This window comes from Oncorhynchus clarkii, chromosome 5, assembly GCF_045791955.1.
Source record: "Oncorhynchus clarkii lewisi isolate Uvic-CL-2024 chromosome 5, UVic_Ocla_1.0, whole genome shotgun sequence".
NCBI lineage: Eukaryota > Metazoa > Chordata > Actinopteri > Salmoniformes > Salmonidae > Oncorhynchus > Oncorhynchus clarkii.
This window is the reverse complement of record NC_092151.1, coordinates 60,420,181-60,440,644: the sequence shown is the minus strand read 5'-3', so window position 1 is coordinate 60,440,644 and position 20,464 is coordinate 60,420,181. Positions and strand designations below refer to the sequence as shown.

Here is a 20,464-nt window from a genome sequence, read left to right as displayed (position 1 = left end):
AAAAACCTCTCCCTCATTGTGATCAAGACAAAGGAAATGATTGTGGACTACAGGAAAAGGAGGACCGCGCATGCCCCCAGTCTCATCGATGGGGCCGTAGTGGAGCAGGTTGAGAGCTTCAAGTTCCTTGGCATCACCAAGTTCTCAACAGCTTCTACCCCCAAGCCATAAGACTCATGAACATCTAATCAAATGGCTACCCAAGACGATTTGCATTGCCCCCACTCTTTTACTCTGCTGCTACTCTGTTATTATCTATGCATAGTCACTTTAATAGCTCTACCTACATGTACATAGTACCTCAATTACCTCGACTAACCGGTGCACCCATCACATTGACTCTGTACCGGTACCCCCTGTATATAGCCTCGCCAATGTTATTTTATTTCTGCTCTTTAATTCATTTAACACTCTCTTCTATTTCTTACTTTAAAAAAAAACTGGATTGTTGGTTAAAACATTTCACTGTAAGTTCTACAGCTGTTGTATTCGGCGCATGTGACAAATACAATTTGATTTGATTTGATATGAAACTTAAAGTTTGCATAGCACCCTTAAAATGTCATAATAATTCAGGAGTAAAATAAAGCAGACGGTCTCATTTGCCTTCCATAAAATGAGTTGTAACATTGTGTAGTTAAATATGAATAACTTAATCACCTCTGAGTTTAAGCATTTCAAGAACCAACACAAGATCAGCCAAGCATACTTCAATATTGAAATGTAGAATAGATAATGAATACCCCTGAAATATAAATGTTAATATGGCTCAGGGCTTCTCCTCTGTTAATTCCTTTTGTTTCTGTGCCGGTAGACTTATAATTCATAGCAGAGATTGATATGGCCGATAAACACTGTTCTAATGGTTATTTTTAAAAACACTCACAATATGTCTTCATGGCATTTGAATGTGTCTTTAACAAATGTTTCAACAAACATGGTTATGCTGTCGTGGATGTAGCTACAGCTCACTCAATCATTCCAATTTGCTTTATTCAAATGTATCACTTAGCAGAATGATTATGTCATGTTACTAGTTTGCCTTGAACTTGATTTGGGTTCGTTAAGACTGTTGCTATGGAAATGACATTGTCACTTTTGTTGTGTTGGCAGTGCACAAAGTGTTGCTCTCGAGTGCTACTCAGAAACAAACACTTCAAGATGACTGACACGGTCTCATTTCGTTTTGTTTATTAGGATATCACAGTAGAGAGGATGAAAATGCAAAGACAGAATATCACAGAATCAGAATTTCTTAACAACAACGTCAAGATCTCATTTGTTACTTTTGTATAACAGCATCAGCATATAGCGCTAACTATAGATACATTCATGCATCAAGATAATGATCAATATAGTTAAATTCACAATTGAACAAAGAGTGTAATCGATAATTATGGCTGCATAGAAATATGAGGTAATTAAGCAGCTATTAAAGCAGCTATTAAAGCAGCTATAACATAGTTCTGTTAGTTCAGCTTCAGCCCCAGATACTAAAATCACATCCAGGTATAACATGCTTGCAATAGACTAACCATTTCGTCATAAAATATATCTAAGTGCAATATTCGCTACTATGTTTATTGAGCTCTGGTATGGCATGCCAGTACTTAGTTACTGAGGTAAATAATGTTTAATAATTGGCTCTACTCAAACATGGCAACTGCTCACTCGGCACAGACACCATTTCAATGTGTAGTTTTGATTTACATTTGGTTGAGTTGTCAACTAACGTGAAATAAACACAAAATCACACGTCATTGGATTTATGTTCAAAATTGGGTGAAAAAAAGACAGAATTCCCTTACGTTGAGGACGTTTGCAAATCTAACCAGTTTTCACGTTGATTCAACGTCATCGCATTACATATTGTTGTTGAAATGACATGGAAACATAATTGATTAAACCAGTTTGTGCCCAGAGGCAGGCGACTGGGGACGCAGTAAACTCAAAGGGCACCTCTGAGCAGTGCCCTGCCAGGACAGGCAAAGCTTGGGCATCATGCTGGCAACTGGCAACATTCACAGATGGACTGGCCACCCCTCATAGCCTGGTTCCTCTCTAGGTTTCTTCCTAGGTTTTGGCCTTTCTAGGGAGTTTTTCCTAGCCAATGTGCTTCTACACCTGCATTGCTTGCTGTTTGGGGTTTTAGGCTGGGTTTCTGTACAGCACTTTGAGATATCAGCTGATGTACGAAGGGCTATATAAATACATTTGATTTGATTTGATTGATCAGGCATTAGTAGTCTGCTTTAAAGCTCATCATAAGTCTCTGCTAATCAGGCCTCTGAGAGAGAGGATCTCTTAATGTGCTACATTCATTACACTCAGACAGACATAGTAAATTATCTCTGTCTTTCTGTCTCTGTCTGTACTGCACACTAATTAATATGACTCTCTGAGGCTGGCACTGCTTGAAGTCGAGTGCCTCTCGCAAAGGGCCTTTTTCTCTGCAAATGAAGCCACATTGAGACCAGAACACACTGTGGAGTCTGAGACCCCATCATGCTTGTGGCCTCTCTCCATGCCTTCAATAGACACATAGTCAACTATGGAGTTGTTTAATGAAAGGCTTTCCAATCTTGATGTGCCTGAGAAATTATGATCAGCTGCAGTTACTAGCTAAGCCTCTCTGAGACAGTGAAAGGCGCACGGAACGCTCTCAACAAACTTTCACCTCGTTTAACACCAGACAGGAGAAATCCTAGAGATAAAGATTCCGCCCCTTATTGAACAAAGCAGTTTCTTTCCCTCGCTGGTGAATCCTGCAAATTAGCATATGTTGTCAGTGATGTTTATCCATGTTGTTAAGTTAAAGCAATGGATGGAGCTATGTTGTACAGGCAGTGATCTTAACCCTCCTCTCAGTCTCTCTCTCTCTAGATGGTTCTGGTGGAGGTGGTGTTCATGGGGATGTCCTTGCTGCTCTTCCTTGGGCCCTGGGTCGACTTCACCACATCCCCATTAACACTCTCTTCATTCTTGCGGAAGCAGTAGACCCCGTAGAGGCGGAACTTCAGGTCAGGGAAGCCCAGGTGGCGGACCCCCGGTTGGGGCCCACCGCAGCGGGTACGTGGGTTGACGATGGGGTAACGGATGCTTGCGTCCTCCAGCCAGCCAGCTTCACAGCGGTCCAGCAGCTGGATCTTCCAGGCAGCGTAGAGCTGGCCCGTCTTGGCCACCACGGAGCCATCACGAACGCACGCCTTCACTGCTTCAGAATAATTCACCTTCTTAAAGCGCTTCAGGAAATACACCTTACCTGGAGGAGAGAGGGGGGAGAGAAGTTTGTGTGTGTGTGTGTGTGTGTGTGTGTGTGTGTGTGTGTGTGTGTGTGTGTGTGTGTGTGTGTGTGTGGGAGGGAGGGAGGGAGGGAGGGAGGGAGGGAGGGAGGGAGGGAGTGGGAGGGAGGGAGGGAGGGAGGGAGGGAGGGAGGGAGGGAGGGAGGGAGGGAGGGAGGGAGGGAGGGAGGGAGACAGAGGGTGAGAAAGATACATTTTCAGGGGTGTGAGGGAAAGAAAGAGAGAAGGAGATAGAGAGAGAACCACATGAGATAACAGCAGCAGATACCCTTAGGGGAGAGATTATGAGTTCTCATAGACCAGAACAGTTTGATCCTTTGCCTGCAGAATGTGTTCCGAATCTCAAAAACCAAACATCCGTCTGGGCAGCCGCTCAAAATCGAGCAGCATGCAGCGGTGCTGGACAGTGCTCAGATTACTGTAAAATACTTACATTCTAATTTCATCTTGCTCTGGGAAGACTTCTCGCCAGAAGCATTTACAGTTATGAGATCATGATTGTAGAAAGCGTTAACTCTGAAATGAAGCCGAGTTAAGTTTTTACAGAGAGGAATGAACAAGCTAACCTAGAAAACATTGGGTCATTTTCTACCACAGAACGGCTGACAGCAGCCTTGCTTCCGTTTATTTATGTGGCTGCTGCCTGTTAGGGAGTAATATTGTCTTATAATTCCCCAAGGGATACTGGGTAAATATCTTCCAGCTGGTCAGTGCAACAGTATCACCCACCATCGCTCCTGAAGATAGCCCACATTTCAGGCCAGACTGTCTGTTGACAGTAATTAACTCACTGGGGAGGCAATGAAGAGACTGTTAGGTCTCCACTATGAAGTACCAGGTTAAAGTTCAACTATGGCTAGTGTGTTGTTCTCTTCTCTAGCTCAGATAGTAATTTTTGCCAAGAGCTGAACTGTTTTGCTTTAATGTTCAAGAAAGACTATCATTAGACGCTGTGGCGCTTTTAAGAGGGCAGAATCAAAACAGGGACTGACCCAAATCTGATGTCCTCGGGCTTAGGGGATCATGGTGCAGAAATCAGAGACATGCCCCTCTTCCCCCTGAGGACTCTCTGGCTGCATCGCAATACACCTCGCCTAGTCTCCTTACCAGTGGCGACCCATCATTCAGGGGAGGTGGGGCAGAGACCCATATGTTTAGCAAATTTAAAAAAAATATATGATAATTCCATAAAATTTGGGGGAATTAATACGTGTCACATATTAGTTTGCAAACAATGTTAAAAAAAACTTGGGTCTCTTTCTAGAGCTACGATCAACAAGATCATGATTCGACCTTGTTTTTTTCCGAGTTCCCAGTTGTCTTGAAAGCACCATAAATCCAGAGAATGCCAGACTTTGATGACACATTTTGCCCACGAAGGACCGCCGTGCCACCTTCCTGTTCAAGTGAGCACAGCACAACAAGGTGAGTCCAAAAATGTATTGTATGTTGCTGCATAAATGATGTAATATGCCAGGGAGATATGTATACTGTAGCCAAGAAAGTAATACTAAGTGTATGTTGTGTAGTAAGCTGTTAGTAGCCCATGTGCCTCACCCTAATAATTTGGTCTATTTACCCCTCTTAATTTCGCCTACTGTTCTGACTTGGTGCTGCACATGTAACCTATAACCTGTTTTAGAGAAATGTAATCGAATGTTGTAAGAGCTTTCATTGTCTGCTTTTATATGACCCCTTTATTTAGCCTAAGGTTCTGACTTGGGGTACAGGGCTCGCTCATTAATGTCTTCATCAAAATTACAAATTGCCTCTTATCTGCTTGTCGTCCCCTTATGCCATAATTTGTACATCTCAATTATCATTAGAAACCACATTTGTTTAAGCAAGTCAGCCAGCTATGTTATTTTTCAAGGCAGTAAATGAGGCTGAAAGAACTGTTTGGTTGCCAGACAAGGCTCCGCTGATAGCCAGGTGTAGCAGTGGTAAGATGTTGGGTTAGCTTTATGTAGGCCCTAACAGTTTGTGGGCACCGTTTGTCACCGTTATAGTGCAATTCACGTATTGTTTAGTTTTATGTTGTGTAGTGGCTGTGCTGCATACCACTTTGTTTTTTGTTTTTTTGCCACCAAGATTTACATGCTTCATCCACACAGACCTGAAAACACTGTATAGTCAGAGCAAAGGCAATATGGTAGAAAGATATCTGGGGAATCTACACGTCACCTATCAATGTTCACATATCTCATCTGTTCAAGGAAAGAAAGCCCACACATCCCCACACTCACCATTGAGGTTGGAGGTGAAACAGAAGGCATCATAGCGCTCATCCTCTTTGTGTCTGTAGCCATAGTTGCGTACCCCTGCGGCGGTGTCCTTGCGGCCACACTGGTCCCGGGGGTGGGAGATGGGGTACTGGACGGAGCCGTCCTCCAGCCAGCCAGCGTTGCACCAGTCCAGTCCTTCCAGCCAGGCCTTGTGGAGCTGGGCATGGGAGGCCAGGATGGCATCCTGCTCCTTACACACATCCTCAGCCTGGTGGTAGTTGAGCTTGTAGCGCCCCACCCGGGGATAGTAGGGGAACACCACACCTGGAGGAAAGAGAGAGAGAGAAAGATACTGAACTAGGAGTACAAGCTAACATTTTGATTTTTTTTAAAGATGGTCATAACATGGATTATTTATCTATTTTATTTTGAATTTCTGGACCCCTTTAGGTATAAAAATATATATTATTTGATAGAATATTGAATTTGCCCTTTACTACTATAGCCCATAGAAACTTTGAATAACACATTCATAAATGCAAAAAAAGACATAGGGAATTAGGTTTTGAAGTGTCTGTCCTATATCTAGGAGATATAGGATATATTTTAGTTTATTTTGACACATATTTAACCCCTTATTTTTGCCTGGCACAAAACTGCCTACATACTTTCATTCATTTGTTTGGCTTAGCTTCACACGAGTACCGTGACCTTCAAACGAGAGTATGACTACCACAGAGTGGTCATATTCATTTGTAGGCCAAACAATTTGGATGCTACATACTTTTTGTGAGAAAACCCCATTTCGAGATGTCTCGTGGTCTGAAAAACACTGGTGTAGCTCGGCCACCTTCCACCGTAGATGCAGAAAGCCGACATACACTACCGTTCAAATGTTTGGGGTCACTTAGAAATGTCCTTGTTTTTGAAATAAAAAAAAGAATCAGTCAGAAAGAAAGAAAAGGCAGATTTGATAGAATATCTACGTAGGCTAACAGAGGCCCATTATCAGCAACCATCGCTCCTGTGTTCCAATGGCACTTTATGTTAGCTAATCCAAATATAGAATTTTCAAAGGCTAATTGATCATTAGAAAACCCTCTTGCAATTATGTTGCAACTGTTTTTCAGTTGTCAAGAAGCAATAAATCTGCCCATCTTTAGACCAGTTGAGTATCTGCAGCATCAGCATTTGTTGGTTCGATTACAGCCTCAAAATGGCCAGAAACAAAGAACTTTCTTCTGAAACTCGTCAGTCTATTCTTCTTCTGAGAAATTAAATCTATTCCATGCGAGAAATTGCTAAAAAACTGAAGATCTCGTACAACACTTTTTACTACTCCCTTCACAAAACTGCGCAAACTGGCTCTAACCAGAATAGAGGGGTGGGAGGCCCTGGTGCACAACTGAGCAAGAGGACAAGTACATTAGAGTGTCTAGTTTGGGAAACAGATGACTCACAAGTCCTCAACTGGCAGCTTCATTAAATAGTACCCACAAAACACCAGTCTCAACGTCAACAGTGAAGAGGCGACTCCGTGATGCTGGCCTTCCAGGCAGAGTTGCAAAGAAAAAGCCTACCCAATAAAAATAAAATATTAAGATGGGCAAAAGAACACAGACACTGGACAGAGGAAGATTTGGAAAAGGTGTTATGGACAGACAAATCTAAGTTTGAGGTGTTCGGATCACAAAGAAGAAAATTTGTGAGACTCAGAAAAAATGAAAAGATGCTGGAGTGCTTGACACCATCTGTCAAGCATGGTGGAGGCAATGTGATGGTCTGGGGGTGCTTTGGTGGTGGTAAAGTGGGAGATTTATACAGGGTAAAAGGGATCTCGAAGAAGGAAGGCTATTGTCACGCGCTGACCTTAGAGAGCCTTTTTACTTCTCTATTTGGTTAGGTCAGGGTGTGATTTGGGTGGGCATTCTAATTTGTCTATTTCTTTGTTGGCCGGATATGGTTCCCAATCAGAGGCAGCTGTCTATCGTTGTCTCTGATTTGGGATCATACTTAGGCAGCACTTTTTCTCACCTTCAGTTGTGGGATCTTGTTTGTGTGTAGTTGCTTTCTGCACTGCATATAGCTTTACGTTCGTTTTGCATTTTGGTGTTTTTTGGTGTCATTTAAAATAAAACTATAATGTACGCCTACCACGCTGCACCTTGGTCTCCTTCTAACAACGGACGTAACAGCTATCACTCCATTTTGCAACGCCATACCCTGTGGACTGCGTTTAATTGGAGCCAATTTCCTCCTACAACAGGACAATGACCCAAAGCACAGCTCCAAACTATGCAATAACTATTTACGGAAGAAGCAGTCAGCTGGTATTCTGTCTATAATGGAGTGGCCAGCAGAGTCACCGGATCTCAACCCTATTGAGCTGTTGTGAGAGCAGCTTGACCGTATGGTACGTAGTGCCCATCAAGCCAATCCAACTTGCATGGGGTGAAATCTCTTCAGATTAGCTCAACAACAGATTACCTCAACTAGAATTGCAAAGGTCCACAAGGCTGTAATTGCTGCAAATGGAGGATTCTTTGACGAAAGCAAAGTTTGAAGGACACAATTATTATTTCAATTAGAAGTCATTATTTATAACCTTGCCAACGTCTTGACTATATATTCTATTCATTTTGCTTCTCATTTCGTGTATGTTTTCATGGAAAACAAGGAGATTTCTAAGTGACCCCAAACTTTTGAACGGTAGTGTAGGTGGATTCAGTGGATTGAGACGCATGTCTCTAGCTTAAACCGATGGATTTTGATTATATTACTTAGATTGACCGATGGGTGCATCAATAGTAGAGGTCGACCGATTTATCGGAATGGCTGATTAATTAGGACCGATTTCAAGTTTTCATAAAAATCGGTAATCTGCATTTTTGGATACCGATTATAGCCGATTACATTGCACTCCACGAGGAGACTGCGTGGCAGGCTGACTACCTGTTATGCGAGTGCAACAAGGAACCAATGTAAGTTGCTAGCTAGCATTAAACTTATCTTATAAAAAACAATCAATCTTAACATAATCACTAGTTAACTACACATGGTTGATGATATTACTAGTTTATCTAGCTTGTCCTGCGTTGCATATAATCGATGCGGTGCCTGTTAGTTTATCATTGAATCACAGCCTACTTCGCCAAACGGGGGATTTAACAAGCAAATTCGTGAAAAAAGCACTGTCGTTGCACCAATGTGTACCTAACCATAAACATCAATGCCTTTATTCAAATCAATACACAAGTATATATTTTTAAACCTGCATATTTAGTTAATATTGCCTGCTAACATAAATTTATTTTAACTAGGGAAATTGTCACTTCTCTTGCGTTCTGTGCAAGCAGTATCAGGGTATATGCGGCAGTTTGGGCTGCCTGGCTCGTTGCGAACTGTGTGAAGGTAATTTCTTCATAACAAAGACAGTAAATAATTTGCCAGAATTGTACATAATTATGACATAACATTGAAGGTTGTGCAATGTAACAGCAATATTTACTCTTAGGGATGCCACGCATTAGATAAAATACGGAGCGGTTCCATATTTCACTGAAAGAATAAACGTTAATTTATAGTTTCCGGATTTGACCATATTAATGACCTAAGGCTGGTATTTCTGTGTGTTATTATATTATAATTAAGTCTCTCATTTGATATTTGATAGAGCAGTCTGACAGAGCAGTGGTAGGCAGCAGCAGGCTCGTAAACATTCATTCAAACAGCACTTTCCTGCATTTGCCAGCAGCTCTTTGCTGTGCTTCAAGCATTGAGCTGTTTATGACTTCAAGCCTATCAACTCCCGAGATTAGGCTGGCAATAGTATAGTGCCTATAAGAACATCCAATAGTCAAAGGTACATGAAATACAAATGGTATGGACAGAAATAGTCCTATAATTCCTATAATAACTACAACATAAAACTTCTTACCTGGGAATATTGAAAACTCATGTTAAAAGGAACCACCAGCTTTCATATGTTCTCATGTTCTGAGCAAGGAACTTAAACGTTAGCTTTTTTACATGGTACATATTGCACTTTTACTTTCTTCTCCAACACTTTGTTTTTGCATTCATTATTTAAACCAAATTGAACGTGTTTCATTATTTATTTGAGGCTAAATTGATTTTATTTATGTATTATGTGAAGTTAAAATAAAAGTGTTCATTCAGTATTGTTGTAATTGTCATTATTACAAATATATATATATATATATATATATATATAAACATTGGCCGATTAATCGGTATCTGCTTTTTTTGGTCCTCCAATAATCAGTATCGGTATCGGCATTGAAAAATCATAATCGGTCGACCCCTAATCAATAGACTCTTAAGGATTAACATTACATGGGAATATATAATGTTTAGAATGAGTATGTGTGTGTGTGCTAAGGTACAGAGAATCAGAGCAGGTGGTCAGTCCAGTGTAGATAGAAACTGTCTCTGAGCCTGTTGGTAAGGAAGTGAGCAGCTCATGGCTGGGGTGTTCGGAAACCTGGTAAATAATGCTATGTAACTGTATGTCTAGAATTAGAACAATATTTAACATTCTAAAAGTTGGACCAACTCTCTAAATACATGGCTCTGAACCCATCTAACCCTTCAACCTTAACCTCTGACCTTCAAGATCGAGGTTGACGAATCCCGTATCGTCCTCCATGTCGTTGGTAACCTCACACTCGTAGCGTCCGTAGTCCTCCAAGGTGACGTTGTGGATGATGACCGAGGCGTCCCCCGGTCCGTTTTTCTCCAGGGACACACGACCCCGATACGACCCGAACAACCTCTGCTGGAGGCCCAGTGCAACGAACACATCCTCAAACACCAGCGCGTCCGTCACCTTGGTCCACTTGATGCGGATGCGGTTGGGGTCGGAGCTCTCGGGTTCGTGGTGGTAGCGGCAGGGCAAGGTGATGGAGCCTCCCCGGTGGGTGATCACTTTACCGGGGGCGGTCTGAACGATCACTGCCCCGGTGTCATCCTCTGGACGCAGAGAGGGAATAGAGGAACAGGAATGGTCAGGACAAGCAAGGTTGTGGGGGACTTACAGTATGTTTATCAATGATCTGTTGCATCAGTACTTTACTTTTAAAAGGAGGATTTTCTCATAGTGTGATGATCTACAGTATATAGGGACATTATTATTGTTAAAGTTATGGGAACCAACCAAACTTTAGTTAGAAGGTCATGATGGTGAAAGTGTCACCTGAGAGACGTGTGTTTCATCATCAGCACCAGGTCCCAGCATGCCTTGTTCTGTGTCACTGGCACTGCCTATTACATCATAGTTCTTTTGAGGCCAGCTGAATCCCCAAGGCCTAAGCTGTGTTTCATTCCAGAAAGTGTTTGACTCCCCACATCTACACCCGTGTTCACTCCACTTCGCAAATCTAATAGGACTGGAAATCAATATGACGAGTATGGGGAGCTATAACTTACACCTACCCAGTTGTCTCAGATTTGTGAGGGGTGGTGAATGAGAGCAGTGGGTAGGAGACAACTTTATTTGAAATGGAATGTACAAGCAGCTCTGGTTTGCGTCATTGGCAGCCAGGCCGTCTCCTAGGCTTTGTGACAGTGCTCTTCTCTGAGGGTTTCTGAGCAACACAGCTGACTGATTCTCATTCTAAGAGTCTGCTTATTGTGAACAGATCACAAAGCCTACAATTAGCCATGACAGCTGGTTATAATGACTGTGAGCTGGGAACTCTGCACTCTGACATTTTTGTAACCGACCACTGAGCTTTGAGACCTGTTTGCAGAATACATTCAAACATAAATCTAGGTTGGGATTTCAGGCGTGAATAGAGATGTATCCAGGTGGAGGCATACTGTTTATAGCATAATAATAACATTATAATTAAGGACAGGTGATGATAACAAGGTGATATTGTAGCTGGTTGCCAGTACAGCATCAGCAAGTTTCCAATCAGGCTGAACACAGCTTCTTCGCAGCGTTGATAGAGACTTCTTCTAAGAGTCCAAATCAACAACATCTGCTTGACTATGAAGTGGATGGAATTTAGCAACATTTTACTGATAATATGACTCATACCTCATTCTACATGCAACAGAAACTCAAGTTTCTACAGTTGACTGCCAATAATCCTGGAGGAGAGATAAAGTTTGGCGACTCACATATTTTGAAACCCAGACAGCTGCTCTTTTATTCTCCCCTTGGAATGTAAAAAAACAAACATTCTCATTACAAGGATGCAACATGTGTGGGATGGGGATAGAGAGAAGGAGAGATCTTACCGAGTACATGAACAACTTTCCTCCTTCCCTTCTCGGCATCGGTAGAGAGGGAGGTCGCATAGAGGCCAAAGATTAGGACCAAGCAGGTCACTGTCCCCAAGGACAGGGGCTGTGAGCAGAGCTGCAAGGGAGGCAGGGAAGGACCAATCAGTGAAGTTCCAGTTATTGAATATCCAATGGTGCTGCTAGCCATTCCTAAGCTCTAATATGGCTAGCCTATAAACAAATCAGATTAAAGTTTATTGGTTACGTACACAGTTTACCAATGTTAGAGCAGGTGCAGTGAAATGCTTACGTTACTGGCGCCTAACAATGGAGTATAATGTCAATCAAGAAATGTCGGAACTAAACTAATTAACAACCCAAATAGCAACGTAACAATAATCCAAATTAAATCTATACATACATCGGATGAATTTACACAAGATACGGTGCCTTCGGAATATATTCAGACCCCTTGACTTTTTCCACGTTTTGTTACGTTACAGACTTATTCTAAAATGGATTCAATTAAACAAATTCCTGAGCAATCTACACACAATACCCCATAATGACAAAGTGAAAAAAGACCCTTTGCTGTGAGACTCGAAATTGATCTCAGGTGCATCCTGTTTCCATAGATTATCCTTGAGATGTTCCACCAATTATGGTAAATTCAATTGATTGGACATGATTTGGAAAGGCACACACCTGTCTATATAAGGTCCCACAGTTGACAGTGCATGTCAGAGCTAAAAAACCAAGCCATGAGGTCGAAGGAATTGTCTGTAGAGGTCCAAGACAGGATTGTGTCCAGGCTGAGATCTGGAGAAGGGTACTAAAAAATGTGCTGCAGCATTGAAGATCCCCAAGAACACGATGGCCTCCAGGCGGTGTCAGAGGAAGGCCCTAAAAATTGTCAAAGACCCCAGTCACCCCAGTCATAGACTGTTCTCTCTACTAATGCATGGCAAGTGGTACCGGAGTGCCAAGTCTAGGACAAAAGGGCTTCTCAACAGTTTTTACCCCCAAGCTATAAGACTCCTGAACAGGTAATCAAATGGCTACCCGGACTATTTGCATTGTGTGCACCTCCCACAACCACTATTTTACGCTGATGCTACTCTCTGTTTATCATTTATGCATAGTCACTTTAACTATATATTCATGTACATAGTACCTCAATTGGCCCGACCAAGCAGTGCTCCCGCACATTGGCTAACCAGGTTATCTGCATTGTGTCCCGCCACCCACCACCCTCCAACCCTTCTTTTACGCTACTGCTACTCTCTGTTCATCATATATGCATAGTCACTTTAACCATATCTACATGTACATACTACTTCAATCAGCCTGACTAACCGGTGTCTGTATGTAGCCTCGCTACTTTTATAGCCTTGCTACTGTATATAGCCTGTCTTTTAACTGTTTTATTTTGTCACATCCTGACCATTAGAGAGTCCTTATTTTCTATGGTGGAGTAGGTCAGGGCGTGGGGTTTTCTAGTTATTATTTTCTATGTGGGGTTCTAGTTTAGTTTTTCTATGTTGGTGTTTGGTATGATTCCTAATTAGAGGCAGCTGGCTATCGTTGTCTCTAATTGGGGATATTTAAGTAGCATTTTTTTCCACCTGTGTTTTATGGGATATTGTTTTGAGTTAGTGCACGTAGCATCTCTGTAGTCACGGTTCGTTGTTAGTTTATTGTTTATTTGTTTTTGTCTTTGTTAAATTTCACTTTATTCATTAAATTATGTGTAACTCGACATCCACTGCGCCTTGGTCCGATATTCATTCTAACGAACGTGACGTATTTCTTTACTTACCTATTGTTCACCCAATACCTATTTTTGCACTATTGGTTAGAGCCTGTAAGTAAGCATTTCACTGTAAGGTCTACTACACCTGTTGTATTCGGCGCACGTGACAAACTTTGATTTAATTCTTAAATAGAAGAAGTTCGGAACCACTAAGAATCTTCCTAGAGCTGGCCGCCCAGCCAATCATGACAGCCCGCTTGGAGTTTTGCCAAAAGGCACCTAAAGACTCTCAGACCATAAGAAACAAGATTCTCTGGTCTGATGAAACCAAGATTGAACTCTTTGGCCTGAATGCCAAGTTTCACGTCTGGAGAAAACCTGGCATCATCCCTACGGTGAAGCATGGTGGTGGTAGCATGCTGTGGGGATGTTTTTCAGTGGCAGGGACTGGGAGACTAGTCAGGATCGAGGCAAAGATGAAGGGAGCAAATTATAGAGAGATCCTTGATGAAAACCTGCTCCAGAGCGCTCAGGACCTCAGACTGTGGCAAAGGTTCACCATCCAACAGGACAATGGCCCTAAGCACAATGGAGTGGCTTCAGGACAAGTCTCTGAATGTCCTTGTGTGGCCCAGCCAGAGCCTAAACTTGAACCCGATCAAACATCTCTGGAGAGACCTGAAAATAGCTGTGCAGCAACGCACCCCATCCAACCTGACAGAGCTTGAGAGGATCTGCAGAAAAGAATGGGAGAAACTCCCCAAATACAGGTGTGCCAAGCTTGTAGCGTCATACCCAAGAAGACTCAAGGCTGTAATTGCTGCCAAAGGTGCTTCAACAAAGTACTCAGTAAAAGGTCTGAATACTTATGTATGCGTAATATTTCAGTTTTTTCTTTTTAATAAATTCGCAACAATTTCTAAATCGTTATGGGTTATTGTGTGTAGATTGATGAGGGGGGAAACTATTTAATACAAATTTGAATACGGCTGTAACGTAACAAAATTGCCAAGGGTCAAGGGGTCTGAATACTGTGGGGGAATAATCAGAATTAGTTGGGTAACATAGATAAGATGTTTTATTTTCATTATATGCTTGTGACTTACTTCTCATCAGAATGTCTATTTTTGGATAATACTGTTGGCCGGTTGCAGTTATCTGTTCTCTGACATGGGGTAATTTACTTGGGCCGCAGAGAGGGGAGGGGTCAAGATTGTCTTCATATGTAAACATATCTTTTAAACCAATTATCTCTTGGCTCCACAATGTCTGTGTGCCAGTCACTGTGTCTCTGTGATCTTGTCCAGGAGGGGTGTATTTGATATATGCCTGTTGATATAGGTTTTGTTTTATAGGTCCTGAGAGCGAGATAAGAACATAGTTTAGGAGACAAAGCTGAACGATATTTTATAGCCAATGCTGTCTGGCTATGTGTGTCTTTGCTATAAAGGATCTCAGTTGCAACGTGTAAGGACTCTCAGAGAATTCATTGATAGACACTGAATTGATCTGAGAGTCACGGGGTTGTGGTGGAGCTCATATAATTAAAGATGGACTTTATGATAACTCATTTGCTCATGATTTGGTAAATACAGGAAATTTCCACTACAATACTTTCCAAAGGCACTGTATACTAAAAATGATATGTACAGCAGTGTATTAGAGTGAGTTATGTCATTATTTCAGTATATAAATAAGTGCTGTATAAAAAGTGTATGTAAGTAAAATGCAATGTACATTAGTAGAAATATTAGAATACAGTATTTAAATACACAGTAAAAAAAACATGACAGTCTAAAATATTTACAGCCATTGATGACAGCATTCAAGTATTTAAGAGTAGTGGTTGCTGCATTCCAATAAACGATATCACCATAGTCAAGAACTGGTAGGGAAATTGACCGTACAATCTGCATCCTACTGTTTAGGGAGAGGCATGATCTATTTCTACACTGAACAAAAATATAAATGGAACAAGATTCTACTCAGTTACAGTTTATAATCAGTCAATTTAAGTAAATGCATTAGGCCCTAATCTATGGATTTCACATGACTGGTAATACAGATATACATCTTTTGGTCACAGATACCTTAAGTAGGGGCGTGGATCAGAAAACCAGTCGGTACACGTTGTCGTACACTTCAATCCAGTGCATCCCAAACATGCTCAATTGGTGGTGACATGTCTGGTGAGTATGCAGGCCATGGAAGAACTGGGACATTTTCAGCTTCCAGGAATTGTGTACAGATCCATGCAACATGGGGCCATGCATTATCATGCTGAAACATGAGGTGATGGCGGCAGATGAATGGCACAACAATGGGCCTCAGGATCTCGTCACGGTGTCTCTGTGCATTCAAATTGCCATCAATAAAATGCAATTGTGTTCATTGTCCGTAGCTTATGCCTGCCCATTGAATAGACCCACCACCACGGGACACTCTGTTCACATCATTGACAATAGCAAACCGCCAGTTGGACTTATTGCTGATGTACATTCTTTAACATTAAATTCTCTGGCAACAGCTCAGGTGGACAATCCTGCAGTCAGCATGCCATTTGCACGCTTCCTCAAAACTTGAGACATCTGTAGAGTTGTGTTGTGTGACAAAACTGCCCCTTTTAGAGTGGCCTTTATTGTCCGCAGTACAAGGTGCACCTGTGTAATGATCATGCTGTTTAATCAGCTTCTTGATATGCCACACTTGTCCACTAGGTAGCCTAGCATTTAGAGTGTTGGACTAGTAATCAAAAGGTTGCAAGATCAAATCCCTGAGCTGACAAGGTAAAAATCTGTTGTTCTACTGTTCCTAGACCATCATTGAAAATAAGAATTTGTTCTTAACTGACTTGCCTAGTTAAATAAAGGTCAAATATTTTTTGGGGGGGGGCAAAGCAGAATGTGCACAACATTTTACAGAAATAATATTTTTGTGCATATGGAACATTTCAGAGATTGTTTATTTCAGCTCATGAAACATGTTGCTTTTATATTTTTGTTCAGTGTAAATATGTGTATATTAATAGACAGACAGTATGTGAATAGAAAAGGTGTGTACAGCAGTAGTTATATAGGATGAATCATGACTAGAATACAGTTGAAGTCGGAAGTTAACATAAACCTTAGCCAAATACATTTAAACTCAGTTTTTCACAATTCCTGACAACTAATCCATGGTACAATTCCCTATTTTAGCTCAGTTAGCTCAGTCACCACTTTATTTTAAGAATGTGAAATGTCAGTATAATAGTAAAGAAAATGATTTATTTCAGTTTTAATTTCTTTCATCATATTCCCAGTGGGTCAGAAGTTTATATACACTCAATTAATTGTATCAGACAAGAAGACATTTCTCCACCAAATACAATATTTGTCTCTAGTCTCTAGTCTTAGCGTTAGGCGTCCCGTCAGAGGGACCCCTGTCTACAACATCCGGTAAAATTGGAGGACCGCAATTCAAATAAATAATCATACATTATGGATACTAATTAAACAATTAGGTACATACAAGTGTCTTACATCGGTTAAAAGCTTACATTCTTGTTAATCTAACTGTATTGTCCAATTTACAATAGGCTTCACAGCGAATGCATGCCATGCGATTGTATGAGGAAGGCGCCTCACATCAAAATATTTTTCAAACAGCACAGGTTTCATAAATTCACAAATAGCGATTAAATATTCACTTACTTTTTGAAAATCTTCCTCTGATTTGCAATCCAAAGGCTCCCAGCTACAACATTTAGTGTCGTTTTGTTAGATAAAATCCTTCTTTATATCCCAAAAAGTACATTTACATGTACAGTTGGCGCCATCGATTTGAGTAATCCTAAAAACTACACCTAAACTTTGCTTCAACAAGTCAAAATAGATTTCTATTTATTCCTCAGGTACCCTAAAATGTAATTAAACTATACTATTTCTTAAGGAAAGAAGTATGTTCAATAGGAAAGCAAATTTACCGGAGTCGTACACTCAAACACGGATTTCCAAACTGGTGTCGTCATACTAAAACTCATATTTCTTATTCATTATTCAAGTTACAAGCCTGAAACCTTGAACAAAGACTGTTGAAATCTAGTGGGAGCCATAGGAATTGCAATCTGGGAGCTGGAATTGCATAAGAGCATGAGCTCTCAAAAAAAACTATTCTGTTTGTTTTTTCTTTGGATTATCTCCTACCATATCAATTGTCTTATAGTCTCATACATTATTTTAACATTTCTACAAACTTCAACGTGTTTTCTATCCAATGGTACCAATTGTATGCATATCCTAGCTTCTGGGCCTAAGTAACAGGCAGTTGACTGGGCACGTCAGTCAGGCGGATATTGAGAAAAAAGGACACTAGCCTGAAGAAGGTGCAGGGTAGAGTACCGGGTGGTAGCCGGCTAGTGACAGTGTCTAAGGTTCAGGGCAGATGCCGGCTAGGGATGACTGTTTAACAGTCTGATGACCTGGATATAGAAGCTGTTTATCAGTCTCTTGGCCCCAGCTTTGATGCACCTGTACAGTCTCCGCCTTCTAGATGGTAGCGGTGTGAACAGGCCGTGGCTGTCATTGATGATCTTCTTGGCCTTTCTGTGACACTGGGTGCTCTAGGTGTCCTGGAGGGCAGGCAGTGTGCCCCCAATGATGAGTTGGGCTGATCGCACCATCCTCTGGAGAGCCCTGCAGTTGTGGGCTGTGAAGTTTCCATACCAGGCGATCATACAGCCCGACAGAATGATCTCAATGGTACATCTGTAGAAGTTTGTGAGGGTCTTAGGGTTGAAAATTAATTTCTTCAGCCTCCTGAGGCGCTGTTGCGCCTTCTCCACCACGCTGTCGGTGTTAAGGGAGTCCAGGGACCATTTCAGGTCCTAAGTAATGTGCACGCCGAGGAACTTGAAGCTTTTGACCCTTTCCACTGCGGCCCCGTTGATGTGGATGATGGCTGTGCTCTATCTGCTGTCTCCTGTAGTCCACCATCAGCTTCTTTGTTTTGTTGAAGTTGAGGGTGAAGTTATTTTCCTTATGTAACAGTATAGACTTTACACCCGTACCCTCGCCCCGACCTGGGCGCGAACCAGGGACACTCTGCACACTTCAACAGTCACCCTCGAAGCATCGTTACCGTTACTTGCAGAGCAAGGGGAACCACTACTTCAAGGTCTCAGCAAGTGACGTCACCGACTGAAACGCCACTAGCGTGCACCACCGTGCACCACCGCTAACTAGCTAGCCATTTCACATCGGCTACACTTACACCACTCTGCATGTTGCATGTTGTTTAGCAATGTGTGGCTCAGTTGTGTGTGGCTCAGTTGGTAGTGCATTGTGCTTGTAACACCAGGATTGTGGGATTGATTCCCATGGGGGACCAGTACAAAAATGTATACACTCACTACTGCAGGTCACTCTGGATAAGAGTGTATTGTAAATGTCATTACTATGACATCAGCTGCTACATCATGCAGTGGAAGGAGAGTGCAGTTTGTCATGTGATAGCAACGAGGGAAAGGGGCCTGTAATGTTTGCTCCCTTGGCACCAGCCTATGTTAGAATTCCATGGGAAAGGGTGAGGCACTGTAGCTGCTCAATAAAGTTCTTCAGAAATGGTATCACACAGGAGGGGTGTATGTTGGATTCAAGTGCAACTGTAGTCTACACCTGTATGGAGATAACCCACTAAGCACAGATGTCAGTTTAACATTTAGTTTGGATTTACGTTTGGTTGCGTTGTTAACTAACGTGAGTGAATTCAACCAATATGTCACCCTGTAATTGGATTTAGGTTAAAAGTTGATTGAAAAAAAATACGAAATTATCTTATGACTTTAATGAAATCCATTCCGTTTTCCATGTTGATTCAACATATATTTTTTTAGGGTTGAAATGACGTGGAAAATAAAAAATAAGGTTTTGCCCAGTGGGAATGTCAGAGCCCCGCCCCCATATGTTTAGATGTAAATATATATATATGTTAACACTAATAGCATTCATGTAATAAAGGGTTGTTATTGCAGCAAGTTCATTTACAGACACCCCTGCAATATTATACATTTTAATTGCCTATAATAGGAACATGGACATATGCTGCTGACCACATTGTAAACAAATAACCTGACCACAATCCTTGATCCACTCATAATCTGCAATGTACTGCACTAGGCTACTGTAGCACATCTTTAAGGTTGTGCTACAGTTGTGCTACAGAAATCTCCCATGCAGTAAGAAAAAAGACTGCATGATGCCCATACACAGAGCCAACCCATCCCGCCACATTAGAGGACTTACCATTATATCTTCAAGAATACTGTCTGTCTGAAGTTAGATAGACCATATGTCGTTTGTTCCAGTTGGGCTGTTATTGATATGGTGCAGTACTTGACTCATAGCCCTCTATCCTGCAGTTAGCCTGCCGTGTCCTGTCGTATTGCTGTTTGATTTTGGCAGTGCAAGGGAACTGCTTACTCAGTGCAGGACTGGGCTAGTTGGGCTGTTCCGCAGTTCACACATTTTCAGCACAATGTGAATCACTATAAGAGCGCACCAGAATGTGTAAATCAGCGAAAGTAACAGGGAACAACTGAACTGCTATATTGTTGCATTTGCTGTTAGTGCATGATGATACGTTGTGCCAGTAGGAAGGCTAAAATGTTTCAGTAGAAGCAGTAACGTTAAACCTCATTAAACTAATAACGTTAGTATCAATGCTTGCTATCCACGAAAGAAAACATTGTGCATGTTGTAATGTAGCTAGGCTAAATGTAGTCTAATGTTAATAGCATATTCAACCGTACAGTAAACACAAGACACACTCATTTCAGAGTGTGGATTTGTGTGCACGTAGTTATTATAGCCTATAATTCACAGCAGTACGAGTAGGCTACCAAACACTGAATGCTGGTAGGGCGTAAAAGACACTATATACTATATATATTTAAC

At 41.6% G+C, this 20,464-nt stretch overlaps 1 protein-coding gene across 1 annotated transcript; it reads right to left on the bottom strand.

Moving 5' to 3' along the window:
• Positions 1–1,184: 1,184 nt before the first annotated feature.
• On the bottom strand, positions 1,185–20,044 carry LOC139409139 (hyaluronan and proteoglycan link protein 4-like). Its single transcript, XM_071153893.1, has 5 exons — positions 19,814–20,044; positions 11,795–11,915; positions 10,157–10,519; positions 5,549–5,851; positions 1,185–3,262 (listed from the first exon to the last, which is right to left on the bottom strand). The coding sequence occupies exons 1-5, from the start codon at positions 19,814–19,816 to the stop codon at positions 2,880–2,882; spliced, it is 1,173 nt and encodes a 390-aa protein (XP_071009994.1). The 5' UTR covers positions 19,817–20,044; the 3' UTR covers positions 1,185–2,879.
• Positions 20,045–20,464: the final 420 nt, after the last annotated feature.